Source organism: Rhinolophus sinicus, chromosome 2 (genome assembly GCF_057876585.1).
Source record: "Rhinolophus sinicus isolate RSI-liver-muscle chromosome 2, RSI-T2T, whole genome shotgun sequence".
Classification (NCBI taxonomy): Eukaryota; Metazoa; Chordata; class Mammalia; order Chiroptera; family Rhinolophidae; genus Rhinolophus; species Rhinolophus sinicus.
Genome location: NC_142502.1, coordinates 1,995,745 through 2,009,631, shown reverse-complemented (window position 1 = coordinate 2,009,631; position 13,887 = coordinate 1,995,745). Strand labels below are relative to the sequence as shown.

The window sequence follows — 13,887 nt, the reverse complement described above, 5'->3', positions numbered from 1 at the left end:
GTAAAAATAAGTTACATTTCTGGCTTGGTTATTATGAGAGTTATGGATAGATAGAAGAATTGGAATACAAGGTGGATAGATGCTGGAAGGGAGGGTATTTCTTTAATGAGTTAACATTGTTAAATATATGTTAACACTTACTTCCAAAGTATCATATTTCACTGTAAACCATGTCCTACCATTGTGCTAGTTGTCTGAAAACAAACAAACAAAAAAGACATCAAAATACAGCAGGCTGTTTTTGGTAGGCTCCACTAACTTAGGTTTTTACACTCAGTTGGAAAACCCGAATAAGATATTAGATGGTTTTTTGTTTTGAACATTTAGAATAAGATATTTTTTAATCATCATATTAAATGTAACATGAATGGTTAGCTTTCTTATAATCAGTTTTCGGGTGTTTTAAACTAGTATATATTGAGGAATTTTTTTGTTTCAAGTTCTTAAAAGAGAACAGTTCTTAATCCATTGCTCCTTATTTTCAGGAGCTTTGGATTGATTAGGGCAGTGATGGGGGTTACATTGTGTGTATGCTGGGGGTGTTTTTGCGGTTAGTCTCGCAGTCACACAGGGTTTTCTAGATAACCCAAGTATTGTCCCCTGCACCCCCTCACCCCCCCCATGAATGAATCCACACGGAGGAGGAGGAGCAAGCCCAGGCCCCGCCCTTTGCCCTTGGCTGCTGCCTGGCTGGTGGCTCCACCAGTGCCAGCTGCTGCTTCACACACAGACCGACACCTTGGCACTACTCGCTCAGCCCTGAGCGGCAGGCTGGGTGGGGACAGGGCAGCTGTGCGCGTGTCGCCATGTCTGACTTGGGAGCCCGGGAGCCAGCTCTCCTGTGCATCTGCGGGGGTCACAGGTGTTCACACAGCACAGCAGCAGTTTCTCTAGAAACCTGGGTTTTCAGAAAGGGCTTTACGTTTTGTGATGCTAGAATTCCACAGTGTTTACTTTCTAGGTGAGTGAACGCAAGTTTCGAATATGTGAGTGTGTGTTACAGCTGTAGTAAATCACTTTTCCAAGTAAATGAAGGCGGGGTCAGCGCTGCTGTTGGCGGGGCGTGGAGGTGGGGGTGTGGGCAGGAAGCCAGCGTGGTGGGAAGTGTTTGCGAACCTGCAAAGTGGGGTCTCCTTGGCTTTGATGGTCCTCTATTATGAGCAGTGCAGATCAAGGCTTTTATTTACAAAAACACTTTTTTTCTAGGTTCATAAGACATGCTAGTGGTAATTCAAGTTTTTGGCTAATGGAAAATTAGTAGTTACTTTTACTGTGAAACAGCTCCATGATGCCGATTTTCTGTTAATCTAGAAATACTTGCAAGTTTGAATATATCACTGTACTAGTAGAAAATTAAATATATACTAAAACTTTCCTACGAATTTACTGTAATTTACCATAAAACTTATTAGTCTTGAGATCCAGCCAAAGGAACTGAATGGCTGCTCCCATGCTGTGCAGGGGTCTCTCGCTTTTGGGAAGAGGCAAACTTTTTTATAAGTTGTAGTTACTGTATTTGTTATAAACACCTCTCAGTTCCTAGCTTTGCTGTGACAAAGCACCACAAACTTAGTGGCCTAAAACAGCCTAAATTTCCTGCCTCGTGTTCTGGAGGCTGGATGTCTGAGATCGAGGTGTGGCAGGGTCGGTCCCCAGTGCGGACTGGAGGGGGAGTGGCCAGGCCTTGTCCGGCTTCTGGTGGCTCCCGGCAATCCCAGGCGGCCCTCGACTGTTCTCTGGCACCATGCTCACATGGCGTTCTCCTGTGTGAGGACCCCAGGCATGCGGGGTGAGGGGCTATCCCACTCGAGGGGGACGTCAGCTGGCTCCCTCTGTCGTGAGCTGACCTGTGCATAAGGAGTGGCATACTCTGGAGTAGTGGCAGTTGGCACCCACGAACGTGTTTGGGGAGACACAGTGTGACCCGGAACCGCCCTGAGGCCACTGGGGTTGTCCAGGGAGTGGATTCCAAGGCATTGTGGTGCCATTCTTTTTGGTGGTTGATGTTCACACAACTTGTTTTAAACAGTTCTTAACTTTAGCTGTTGATTCATCCTGAATCTGAACTCTATCCCCAGCTAGTTGATAGAACCAGTAACCGAAGTTTCTGTATGTGAGGTGAAGACTGCTCTTAAGCCAGGATGGAGGTTTGGAAGCAGATCCCGTGGGGGCCGCCAGGAGTCGGTTTGTTGCTCAAAGATGTGGCGTCCGTGGAAACTGCTCTTCAGTTGTCCTTTTGTTTTAATCTGCAGAATGTTTCGATAAATCTCCTCTTAGTTTGGATTTTTTAAATAGGAAACATTTGGAATTAATTTAGTGAATACATTAGTAACCCAGTGGGTAGTGGTCTTTTGGTTAAAAACATAAAAAAGCCTAGTTAATAAAGTAATGCTACCTTCCTGTGTGGTGTAGACATTGATTTTGAGAGCAGTTCCAAAGCAGATTGAGTATTTTAAAGTTTAATTTTACTCCATAAATAGGATTGTAGCTGTAAAACAAACTGGTGTCTTTAAAAGTGTGTGTTGTGTTGGACATGATGGTGTCCTTTCCTCCGTGAAGCCTGTTGTCCTGAGACTGTTCTCTCCGCAGCGGGTGGCACTAACCCAGGGAGAAGGGTGGCGGGCGCACGTCAGTTACTAAGTAGAGAGCTCATTATGTGGCCTGGGTCGTGCTGGTTTGGAGACCGCTGGGAGAATTAATTACTGCTTATCGTAGTGTTGCTGTGCGTTTACGGTTCCCTTCGTTTTTATGCCTGTTACCTTTGAATCTTCTCAGTGTTTTCAAGGAAAGAATCTATGACTATCATAGTCTCTCTAATTGTAAATGTGTTCAGATATCGCAAGACTTGGGGTATTTGTTTCCAACAGCATGTGCTTTTGCAAAGGTAGAAATCAACTTCTAAAACACTTGTAAATTAGAAATTACAGTGGGCATGAATCTAAGAAGTACATAGGTGGATGTTGCTTCTCTACATTTGAAAATGTGTACCAGGAAAACGTCAAGAAAGCTGGTACGACGTTTTTTAAAGCTTCCACTTCTTTGAAAGTATCCTGTGTCGTCTGAAAGGATGGTAACTGGGTATTTGTTTCCCCAGCCGTCTTTTTACAGCCATTGATTGGTCTGTGTTAATGACACGTGGCGTGCAGAACTGCAAGCCCTAAAAATTGTGTAGCGTATATCTTGGCTGCTGTCAACTAATTGTGGCCGGTTACTAGTATGAAAACATAAATGTCTGAGTATGTATACAGTACGTTTTGTCTATTCACATATTAAAACTGAAATCATCCTTAGAGAGAGTCTTACTCAGTAATTTCTAACCCACGTTTTTACTACCTGGCTTCAAGTCAGTCACTTTTCCACAGCTTCCCGTTCTTAACTCATAGCAATAGTGGGATTTGGAAAATGCTACGCTGGTTCAGTTTTTTATTTTAGTTAATTTTATTGGGGTGACAATTGTTAGTAAAGTTACATAGATTTCAAGCGTGCCATTCTGTATTATATCATGTATATATCACATTGTGTGTTAGCCACCCAGAGTCAGTTCTCCTTCCATCACCATGTGTTTGTGGTTCAATTCTTGAGGAAATTCATGCCTGGGAACATTAGTGTTCAAGATTGAGTGGTTAGTAGCAGAGTGTGAACTGTGCTCCCCATCTGTGTTTCAGGAGAGCGCTTCTCTCGCATACCACCGGCCTTTTACACAGCACTGCTCTCTATAGGGTGGAAGGTGGAATCTTGAGAAATTGCCATTTTGAACCCACAAAAACTGCAATTTCATATGACTCAAGCTAATAGTGTAACATATGTATTAAGAGCTAACCCCTGGCATCATATTTGATGTTGCCCTGACCCTTTAGCTCCCCAGGGACCTTGGCAAGTGCCTGAAATTCTGTATGTTTCCTTTTCCATATCTGCAGAGAAAACAGAACCTACCCCCAGGCCATAGGGTTATTTTGAGGATTAAAATGACATAACGTGGGGGAAGCATTTGAAAGCTTTATGTAAATGGTAGCTACTTTATTATTGCTATCTTGGTGTTTTATTGTTATTTTTATTGTTGACATAGGCATGTCTAAGGACAAAAGGAAATCTGAAGGAGGGAATAAACTAGGTTATCAAGGTCAGGGTTAGCTGCAAACGAGGAAGCACAATGCTGTTTTGTTCCAGCACCGCCAGCTCAGTAGGATACGTGAGTCGAAATGCTTGAGAATTTTGTACATTGGTGGTTTAAGATACATAGGGACATGTACGTACACGTGTCCGTGGACATTTAAGAGGTGTGGATTAGGGAGTTACTCTGAAAGTCTGAGTCAAGGTCAGTGTTGAGACTTTACTGGTAGCAGGTGTGTATGTTAGAAGCATGAGTGGTCCAGGCGTCATCTTTCACCCTGATGTCTGTTATATTTGGCGCTGGATGGAAAACTGCTGTCTTTACTGATGAGCACTTTGTTTTACTATTTGGTTAGTGTGTGTGAACTAATCTTCTCTACTAATTATCCATTTTCCTATTTGCAAGTTGAAAGCAGTAAGATAATGTATGAAGCAGCGCTATATATATGTAAGAAGAAATGGAAAAGTTATTTATAAATGGGATAGGTATAGCAAACATACTTCCATTTAGGGAGGGTTGAAAGGAATGGTGTGGGCATATTTCTGTGACATTTTCCCCTTCCAAAGTTAGCCATGGCGTGAAGCCCAGGGATGAGCTGATAGGTCGTAGGGTTCCTCTGGACCTCATGCAGTTCAAGACCCCCCCGCCCCCCTCCCGCCACACACACTTGTGCTCACGCGCCTACAGACACAGATTGCATATGTTCACATGACTTTATATTATGTAAAATATTAAAGTTTTATTTCACCAAGTAGACCTTTTCTCTTTCCCTCTCTCTTTTTCTAGAAGGCCAGCAGTGATGCTAGTCAGAGTGATACAAGCATTTCCTCCTCAGAACCCAAAAGCAAAAATAGTCTTCACTTATTGGCCCATGAAACAAAAATTGGATCTTTCCTAAGCAACAAAGGCCTAGATGACAAAGACGGAGCTGGTCTTTGTCCAGATGAAGATGATACGGAAGGAGACTCTTTCTTCGATGACCCCATTCCTAAACCAGAGAAAACGTATGGGTGGTGAGTAAACTGTGTTTATGGATTATCAGACTAGAGGCTTAAAAATACAATTTCTAAATGTTTTACAGTTAAAAAATAGCTGCTAAAGCTTCTAAAATGACTGAATTCATAGGTCTGATCTTGTGCCATTAAAGCATCTTGTGTTGTAGTGCAATTGCAGATTTGTAAAAACCTAGTGGTGATGTCAGTGGGAAGGTGCACACTGAGCGTCCCTCAGGTGCCAGGTACAGTGTGACGTGCAGGGCGCAGCGGCGAGAAGAGGCGGAAAGCCCGCCTCGGGTGAGAGCTGCCTCTGGACAGAGGCGGGGAGAAGTGAGAGTCACGTGTGGTGGGTGTAGTTGGTGTCCGGGAGAACAGGGCAGTGAAGGGAGGGTGAGGTGGGGGGGCGTGTTTTCAGTGGGGTGTCAGAGAAGGCCTGCCTTTGAGGGGCCTTTTGAGCTAAGAGCCCGAGGAGGTGCGAGTGGTGACAAGGGCCGTGGGAGCTCTGGGACGAGCCTGCAGAGGGAGTGACAGGTCGGAGAGGCAAGGGACAGTTGTAGGAGATGGGCTTGGGCGAGGGGCGGACCCGCCGCAGGAGGGGGCTGGCTCTGCTTGGAGACTGCGTGACTGCACCCCACACACACTGTCGGGGTACCCCCTGGCTGCTGGGATTCGAGCGCAGGTGCAGGGCTTCCAGGTGCGAAGCTTTTGGGATTGTCCGGGTGAGAGGTGGTGGTGGACGTGCTGAGACACAGGTGTGTGGAGGTATTCTGGGGTGAGGTCCAGGAGGACGCGCTGGGGAGTGTTAGAGAAAACAGCACATTCCCGTCTGCAGGTGGAGAAACAGAAGGGGGCCACTCCCTGGACTGAGCTGAGAAGTGGGAAGAAGGCGGGGCCGCGGCGGGGGGGGGGGGGGGGGGGGGCAGCGCTCACTTCCCACCCATTACCTCCGAGAAGACTATGGAAAGGTGAACAAGTCTGGGCCTGAGGGAGGGTCTGGTGCCAGGTACCCAGTAGGGACTCATCAGTGTTAGTGCGGAAACGCTGGGGCGCAGGAGGAGGTGGGAAGGGGCTGAGAGAACTGCTAGCGGCCCCCTTGGAGCAGGGGGCGGGCTGGGTGAGCAGCACGTTGCCTTGAGCCCATGACCAGAGGTCCAGTCGGAATGGTGGCAGGTGAGGGGGCGGGTCTTAAAGGAGTACAGTGGGTTCAAGAAAGAACGATGGAGAGGTTTGTGGGTGGTGAAGACTCTTCTGATGACTTGATTGTAAAGGGGTGCCGAGGAATGGGGTGAAGGCTGGAGGGCGGGGTGTGGAGTTCAGAACCGCAGAGTGGGAAAAATAACAGCACGTGTGCATGTTGATGAGAAAATCTGGTTTTGGAGAGGGAAAGGTAGCCATGTCAAGAGTGAGGGCCCCTGGAGTGCTGCGCGTGGTGCCTGGTGCAGAACCCAGTCCCCAGGGGGACGCTGGAGAGTGGGTGTGGAGGCTGGTGGGCGGATTTGATGGTGGGAGCCGCGGGTGTTCTCGTGGGTCACAGTGAAGGACAGAGGAGGGCTGGAGGTGTGAGGTCGGCAGGAGGCATGAGGCCGCTGGGTGAGCAGGTGCAGGGAGTGGGCTGGGGCACTGGGCAGTGCCAGATGCCACCTGAGGCTGTGACCGAAGGCGGGTGCAGCCGGCGTGGCTTCCAGGCGCTGTCTGGTCTCATGTCACGGTGTTGTGGCCTGTGCCAGCTGAGTGCTGCGTTGGCCGTTGTGGACATTCCTGGGCCGTGGAAGCGGCTTCTGGTAGGATCGCAGACAGTGGAGGTCGAACAATTTAAGTGTAAGGTGTTCAATAGAATCCTAGAGACCGGCGAGCTGACACCTCCCCGCCGCCCGCTGCCCCGCCGCGGCGCTCCTGGGCCTCGGTACCCGGCCGCCTCTCCACTGGCACTACCTGTTGTTCTGCACATTCATCTCCCTGCCACTGTGTGCAGATACGATCTGTTTGAGTTCTACTGTTCTAGTGCAGAGCCTAAGAGGACCGTTTAACTGTACACTTGTTTCTTGTTAGGAGAAGTGAACCTAGTAAGCGAGTTGGAAGTCTGGCATCGCTCTCTGACGCACCCCCCCTAAAAAGTGGACTCAGCTCTCTTACGGGAGCCCCCTCATTGAAAGACTCTGAAAGTGAGTGCCGGCTCCCTAGATGTGTGACTGAAGACGTGGACGTTGAATACTGATGTTATTTTTCTCTCTAATGAATTAAGTAGTATGTGATCATTGTTTTTGTTTTTTCCAGAAAAAAATTGTATTAAATCTTAAAAATAGCTCATAATTTTACCGCTCAGAGATTGTTCCTGTTACTATTGTGTCCTGTTTCTTCATTTCTTTTTAATATAGTCTGTATTCTGCTTTTCCTGTGCCATCAAAATATGTACTTGTAGGAAAATGATTTTTTGGCTGCCTGTCATAATAGATATGTAATTTTCAAGCCCTCTTCCTTATTGGACATTTAGACAGACTTGAATAGGATTTAAATTGAATTAATTTTTAAATGTTTGTTTTCTGATTTATGTGCCACCACAGCAGTCATCACAGGGTGTGAGAAAAGGCTGCTGCCTTCAGGGGTTGGACCTGGCACAGCTTTCTGTGCAGCAAACAGAGGGAGTGTTAGCTATGTCCACGTGGAAGGGCCGTGCTACTGTCCAGAGCGTGACAGGACCAGGGGTTTAGAAACATGGAGATATGTAGATGAACTTGTATGCACATCGTAGTAAGTATAGGATTTAATCGGCAGTGTTTACAGCATAAATGTGCCTCTTCTGAGAACATTCTCTAAAAAGCAGATCTTTATTAGGAAATTAGAGAGTGATTCTGCATAACTGCAGTCCTTACTAACCTTTTTTTTTTTTAAACACTTCTTCCTCCCCCCCCCCCTTTTTTTAATTTTATTGGGGAAGGGGAACAGTGTGTACTTCCAGGACTTTTTTTTTTTTCCCCAAGTCAAGTTGTTGTCCTTGCAGTCTTAGTTGTGGAGGGCGCAGCTCAGCTCCAGGTCCAGTTGCTGTTGCTAGTTGCAGGGGGTGCAGCCCACCATCCCTTGCGGGAGTCGAACCAGCAACCTTGTGGTTGAGAGGACGCGTTCCAACCAACTGAGCCATCTGGGAGCTCAGCGGCAGCTCAGCTCAAGGTGCTGTGTTCAATCTTAGTTGCAGGGGGCGCTGCCCACCATCCCTTGCGGGACTCGAGGAATCAAACTGGTAACCTTGTGGTTGAGAGCCCACTGGCCCATGTGGGAATCGAACTGGCAGCCTTTGGAGTTAGGAGCACGGAGCTCCAACCGCCTGAGCCACCGGGCCAGTCCCTTACTAACGTTTTTGTGTTCCGTGATAGAACTGGAGGATACTCCAGGACACGCACAAGAGATGGCTTGTGGCGTCTCTTACCGTCTAGTGAACTAGGCATGTATCTGAATATGGCCCACTGCAGTTTCCCTCTTATGCTTCTTTCCCATGGCTATTGTCACCTTCAGTAAAGGAATGCAGAATGTCATGATCGAGTCACTCTCAACACTGATTAGGGAAGAATGATTTAGAGAGCACATTGAAAATGAAGGACTGGGCGACCGCGTGGCTCAGTTGGTTAGAGCGCAGTGCTCATAACACCCAGGTCGCTGGTTTGATTCCCACATGGGCCAGTGAGCTGCACCCTCCACAACTAGATAGAAAACAAAGACGACCTGGAGCTGATGGGTCCTGGAAAAACACACTGTTCCTCAATATTCCCCAATGAAAAATAAAAGAAAACTAAGGACTGAAGAAATAAAACCAGTGAAAGGAGGTCAGTTAGGTAAATGAAATAGAGTTTGAATTGAAGCAAAGTTTAGAGGTTCAAACGAAAATGAATGAGAATCGCTGTAGTCCAAGAATTCGTACCCAGTGGGGCTTTAAAAGAAAGAAGGTGGTATCTTGACAGTTGGGCAAAAAGTTACTTGGATGGTCAGGTTCCAGTAAAGAATAGTATTATGTGTGGCTGAAAAAGGGATGTTTCTGTTGTAAAGAAACCCTGTTTTGTAAACACTAGTTGATGTGTTTTAGAGAGTGTTGTATTCTAGATGTTGATGTAATGTGGATATTCTTTCCTGTTCACAGGTAAAAGAGGAAACACAGTTCTGAAAGATCTGAAATTGGTCAATGACAAAATGGGATCCCTGGGATTAGGTAACGAGATTTCTAATTTTCGTGCCGATTGCTTGAAGATGATTCTTTTTTAGAGTAACATTTTAAATGAAGTGACTTGGTCGGCCTGCAGCGCGCACCTCCTGAGCACACGTTTGCATGGTTTTTATGTCCAGGCTCACTCCGTGTGCCCGGCGTGGACATAGTGGCAGCCATGCAGACTGTCCTCATGGAGGTTTGTTCTCGTAGGGCAGATGGGCAGCGGACGGCTGCTGCAGACACACTGAGTGGTGGCAGAGTCAGGGTGCACTGCTGTGAAAACGGGGAGTGGGGTGACGATCCAAGCCAGGCATTCCGGGACAGCCCCTCCTAGGAAGTGATGTCTCTGCCGAGACCTGATGGGTAAGGGAGGAGGGAGGAGATGGTGATTCAGGCTGGGGCTGGACCGTTTGTGCAAAGGCAGAGGCGCCCCTGGGTGCCTGCAGGCCCTCGGGAGTTGGTCTAAGGGAGGAGCCAGATGGGTGCCCGGAAGCACGGGGATGTGGGGTGCAGCTCTGTTATGTGGCGCCGCACACTGTCCTGCAGAAGCCAGAGCCCCTGTGGACCCTAGAGCCTTGGGCCACTTGTGGAGAACGGGGTTCGCATCCGGGTTTCTGTCTGTGCACAGCTGCAGATGCTACGACAGGCATATTTTAGGCATGCTTTACTCAGTCGCTGACCAGAAGGAAGCAGACAGCTCAGCTGGTTCTCGCTGGCCATTTTCTTCCTGTCTGGGGATGTGAAGTGTGTGTGTGAAACAGCGTTAGGCTCTCCCTGGTCTCAGGACTCGCTCGCACGTGGCGGCGCTGGGGCACGTGCCACAGGCAGGTTGGCAAAAGGGATGTGTAGCCCCTGGGCTCTGTACCCCTGTGATTGCAGGCGTCTGAGTGGGACAGCTCCGAGAAGTGCCCTTCCCTCTTCTGGAGGGACATTCTAGAGAGTGGCATAGATTTAAGTAACACCGCAGATGTGGCATTAATTGTTTAGTACGGTAGGTGGGCAAACTGAGCTGTTTCCTCATCTGTGAAGCGGGACTAATAACAGCTACCTCGAGGGAGGGAGGGAGGGGCTGTACGTGCCGTGCAGTGCCGAGCAGGGCAGGTGAGTGCCTAGTAAATGCTGGTTCCCTCTTGTTCCCTTGTTCCCGTTGGCAGCCATTGCCACAGAGCAGGTGTTCCCTGAGCTGCTGGACTCTGTTCACCGGTGACCTGGACTCGTGGGAACTGCCGAGTTGCCAGTTGCTGGCTGGCCAGCGAGGGGCTGCTCCCCTCTTGTTCCTTCCCCATTTTCACTTAGACACTCTCTTCCACAGCCTCAGGTACGCGTCTGCTCCAGGCTCGGTTCCATTGGACAGCCACCTGCCTGTCATCTCTGGGTTTTGTGTGTCTCCCCTTTGAACGGCTCACTCTTGCCGAGCCCTCGCTTCCCCCGACTGCTATGTTCCCCCCGTCTGTGGTTGGGGAGGAGCTGCTGAGAATTGTCCTCGGTGATACCCCCTCAGCGGGGCTTCTGCCGCCTCCGAAGGGGCTGTGGGGTACGGAGGCTGTCTGAGCTTCATCCCGCTCCCTGCTGGAGCCTGGGCAGGCTTGGGGCTGGCATTTTGGCTGGTCACACAGGTGAGACTCACCATTCCCAGGCTGGGTGTCTGGTCACCAAACCAGACATTAGGATTCAGGGTAAATAAGGTTTTATTCAGTTTTGTTTGTTGGTATTGCAACAGTATTGTTTTGTGTTTGTTTTAACTTTCATTGTAAATATACGTTATTCTCACTGTTGTAATAATATGTGAATGTTAATGGCCCAGCCTAGGATGATGACGCTAGTGATTTCCCTGGCACTGTGCCAAGACACGGTGTTATCTCAGTTCTTATTCCACGCGGCAGGTTTTGTTATCACCTCCATTTTTACAGGTGAAGCACTTGGGTTACGTTAGTTACCTGAGATGCGCTGCTTTTAGAACCCGGATGTAGCACTGACCCTGAACCAACCGCGTGCTTCATGGCGCAGACATGATGTCGTGGGAAGTCAGCTCTGGGTCCCAAAGAAACAATTGACACACAGAACGTTAGAGCACAACTTGCTCTAGTTTGGTAGAAGATACTAGCCACAGGCATCCATGTTTGGATAGGCTCTTCACATGTTTAAAGCACAAATCGGCAAACTTTCTGTAAAGGGCCACGTAGTAGACCTTCAGGCTTTGTGGGCTACCTGTGGTCTCTGCTGCATAGCCTTTGTTTTTCTTTAAACCATCCTTGAAAAATATAAGAGCCATTCTTAGCTTGCAGGCTGTACAAAAACAGGTTGTTAGCTGGACGTGGCCTGCAGGCCGCACTTACGTGCTGTGTCTGGAGCCCATAGGTAACGGAGTCAGTGTCAGGGTGTGCTCCCCACACTTACTCGGGGCCTGTTGGGTCTCTGCATGGCTGCAAGAGCTGGAAGGTGGGGTTCGCTTAGCTCTTCGTCCGCACTGCAGCTCTGCTGTGCCCACCGTCTTGGCTGAGCTTTCGCTTCTGTCTGCACTGGAGTTCACATGAGGACACTGCGACTGGTCTTGGATGCTGCCCCCCGGCTCTCGTAGTGGCCGCTGCTGTGCTGTGTCGTGACATTTGCACACCAGCCACCTGTGTGGCTTGTTTGATCAGACGGTTTCCACCCCCGTTGTGTCCCACGTTTGGCGTGATGGGTCTGTTTTCTTTTGAGCATCGTACACCCCTAACCGTTGAGTCCATGAGTTGTGTTGGCTGCGGATGCAGACGGGCTGTTTATCCCAGAGGGGAAAGCCACCTGGAAACTGCCCACCTGCTGCCTGTTGTCAGCGACTTCTGGTTCGTGTCGCAGTGACTGGGGAGCAGTAGCTGTGATTCTTGTTTCTTTCGTTTCCTCCATTGCCCTCCCGTCCCGTGCCGTCCGCCCCCTCCAGCCTGCAAGACACTTCCCTCCCCACCCCTTAGCCCCGTCGCCTGGCCTGGGCCTCGCAGTGGTGGCCTTCAGCTTCCCTGAGCCATTTCTTCCTGCAGTGGTGGGCAGTCTGTGGAAAGGAGAAATCAGACCTCGCTTACCTGTTCTCTGTCACTCCTGCCTCCCCCCATTTGGGCTGAAGTCCTGATCGTGACCTTCCGGCACTACATGTGCTGCTCTCTCTCCTCGTCTTTCCCCACCCTACCCCCAAATCCATGATTCTGTGCTTACACTGGCTTCCTCTCTTTTCCAAACCACCACCCATCCCCCATCGGGGCTTTTGCACGTGTGTCTTCTAGGAGCACCGTCCCCGGGAATGTGTGCGTTGCTGCCTTCTTAGGTTTCCTGTCAGCGGCCACCCCCGGCGTCTGGTCTGTGCAGCTGCTGGCTGCCCCTTCCTTCTGCTGGACTGTGGGCTCTGTGAGATCCGAGCCGTCGCCTCTCTCACCGCTGTACCTCGGGGCCCTGAGAGTCCCTCGTGTGCCACGGGCGAATGAACTCTCCATGCCTCTGATGGGGAGAGGCGGCTCGGCTGGCCTGGCTGCCCACCCTCGGCGGTGCCCATGACGTAGGGATGGCCCGGCGTGACAGGGCTTCGAAGGACGCGGGCACCCACACCGGAGCTGCCTCTCCGTGGTCTGCGTCCTGCTGGGTGACATATGACCCCACGTGTCTTCCCCGCACCGGTCATCCCGGTTTAACACGGCTCTCACGGCCCCTGAGCCTTTGCTTTGAGGTTGGCAGCCCTGTGTGCTCCACCATCGATGTCTCAGAGGACCCGGCGGGAGTGACAGGTGATGTGACCGTCCCAGGCTCCCGTGGTGCACTGCAGATGCGAGCAGCCGGCTTGTTAATCGGCAGCCGTCCCCCATCCCGTCATGTCCCTTTAGGAAATGCTGCGTGTTAGCACTACACACCCTGCGCGTGGGTGGGTGTGCCACGCCTAGAGCTGAGGCCACCTGCCTGCCCGCAGCTCGCGACCTCTTCAGGGCCGGGTCCAGGACTTGAACCCAGTTCTGTCTGAGTGAAGGTGCTCGCGCGTGCTGTGCTCTGCTGCTCCTCACACCTCGGGGCCCGTTTTAATTTTAGAGCCGGGCTGAGTGAAGGCTTCCGCAGTTCAGACGGGAGCCCCTGGGGCTGGCTGTGTCCCACCTCGTCAAATCCTGGGTGTGATACCAAATGGCGTTGTAAATGGGAAACACACAACATGCTTCAGGTTTGGAGCACTTGGAGTAAAAGGCTAGATATTAACTGTATTTGATGATAGGGTATAACATTTTATTATTTCTTAGGTAGTTTATTTTGTCCTTTGCTGTCATGCTACATGTGGTATTATCTCTGACCTTTGAGACTTCTTTTTTAATGACGCAATATAATTCAGTGATGTAGTTTTTTTGGAAGAAAATGTATTTAATTGTAGATAAATCGTGAGGTGTGTTTGTATAAATGTAACGTGTGTCTTTTTCCTAAACTCAGGGACTGGAGAAGGTGATGACTACGTTGATGACTTTAACAGGTAAGAAGAACAGTTGGCAGCAAAGATAGAGACTAAAAACATCCGTGGGCACAGGAAGTAGCACAACATTACGCTGGTGCTTATTTTAGTGTATTTAACTTCTTGTTTTCATTCA

General features: G+C 49.4%; 1 protein-coding gene across 7 annotated transcripts in view; it reads left to right on the top strand.

Annotated features, from left to right (window-relative positions):
• Nucleotides 1-13,887, top strand: part of CEP43 (centrosomal protein 43) — a 30,707-nt gene that overhangs the window by 12,893 nt on the left and 3,927 nt on the right. For 5 of the 7 annotated variants that reach the window (XM_019712399.3, XM_019712403.3, XM_074333824.2 and 2 more), the window contains 4 exons: nucleotides 4,898-5,124; nucleotides 7,156-7,268; nucleotides 9,233-9,301; nucleotides 13,733-13,772. In XM_019712399.3, the coding sequence (XP_019567958.1) occupies nucleotides 4,898-5,124; nucleotides 7,156-7,268; nucleotides 9,233-9,301; nucleotides 13,733-13,772 (449 nt within the window). The remainder of the gene's footprint in view (nucleotides 1-4,897; nucleotides 5,125-7,155; nucleotides 7,269-9,232; nucleotides 9,302-13,732; nucleotides 13,773-13,887) is intronic. The other 2 variants (XM_019712401.3, XM_074333825.2) reach the window with 1 other exon arrangement.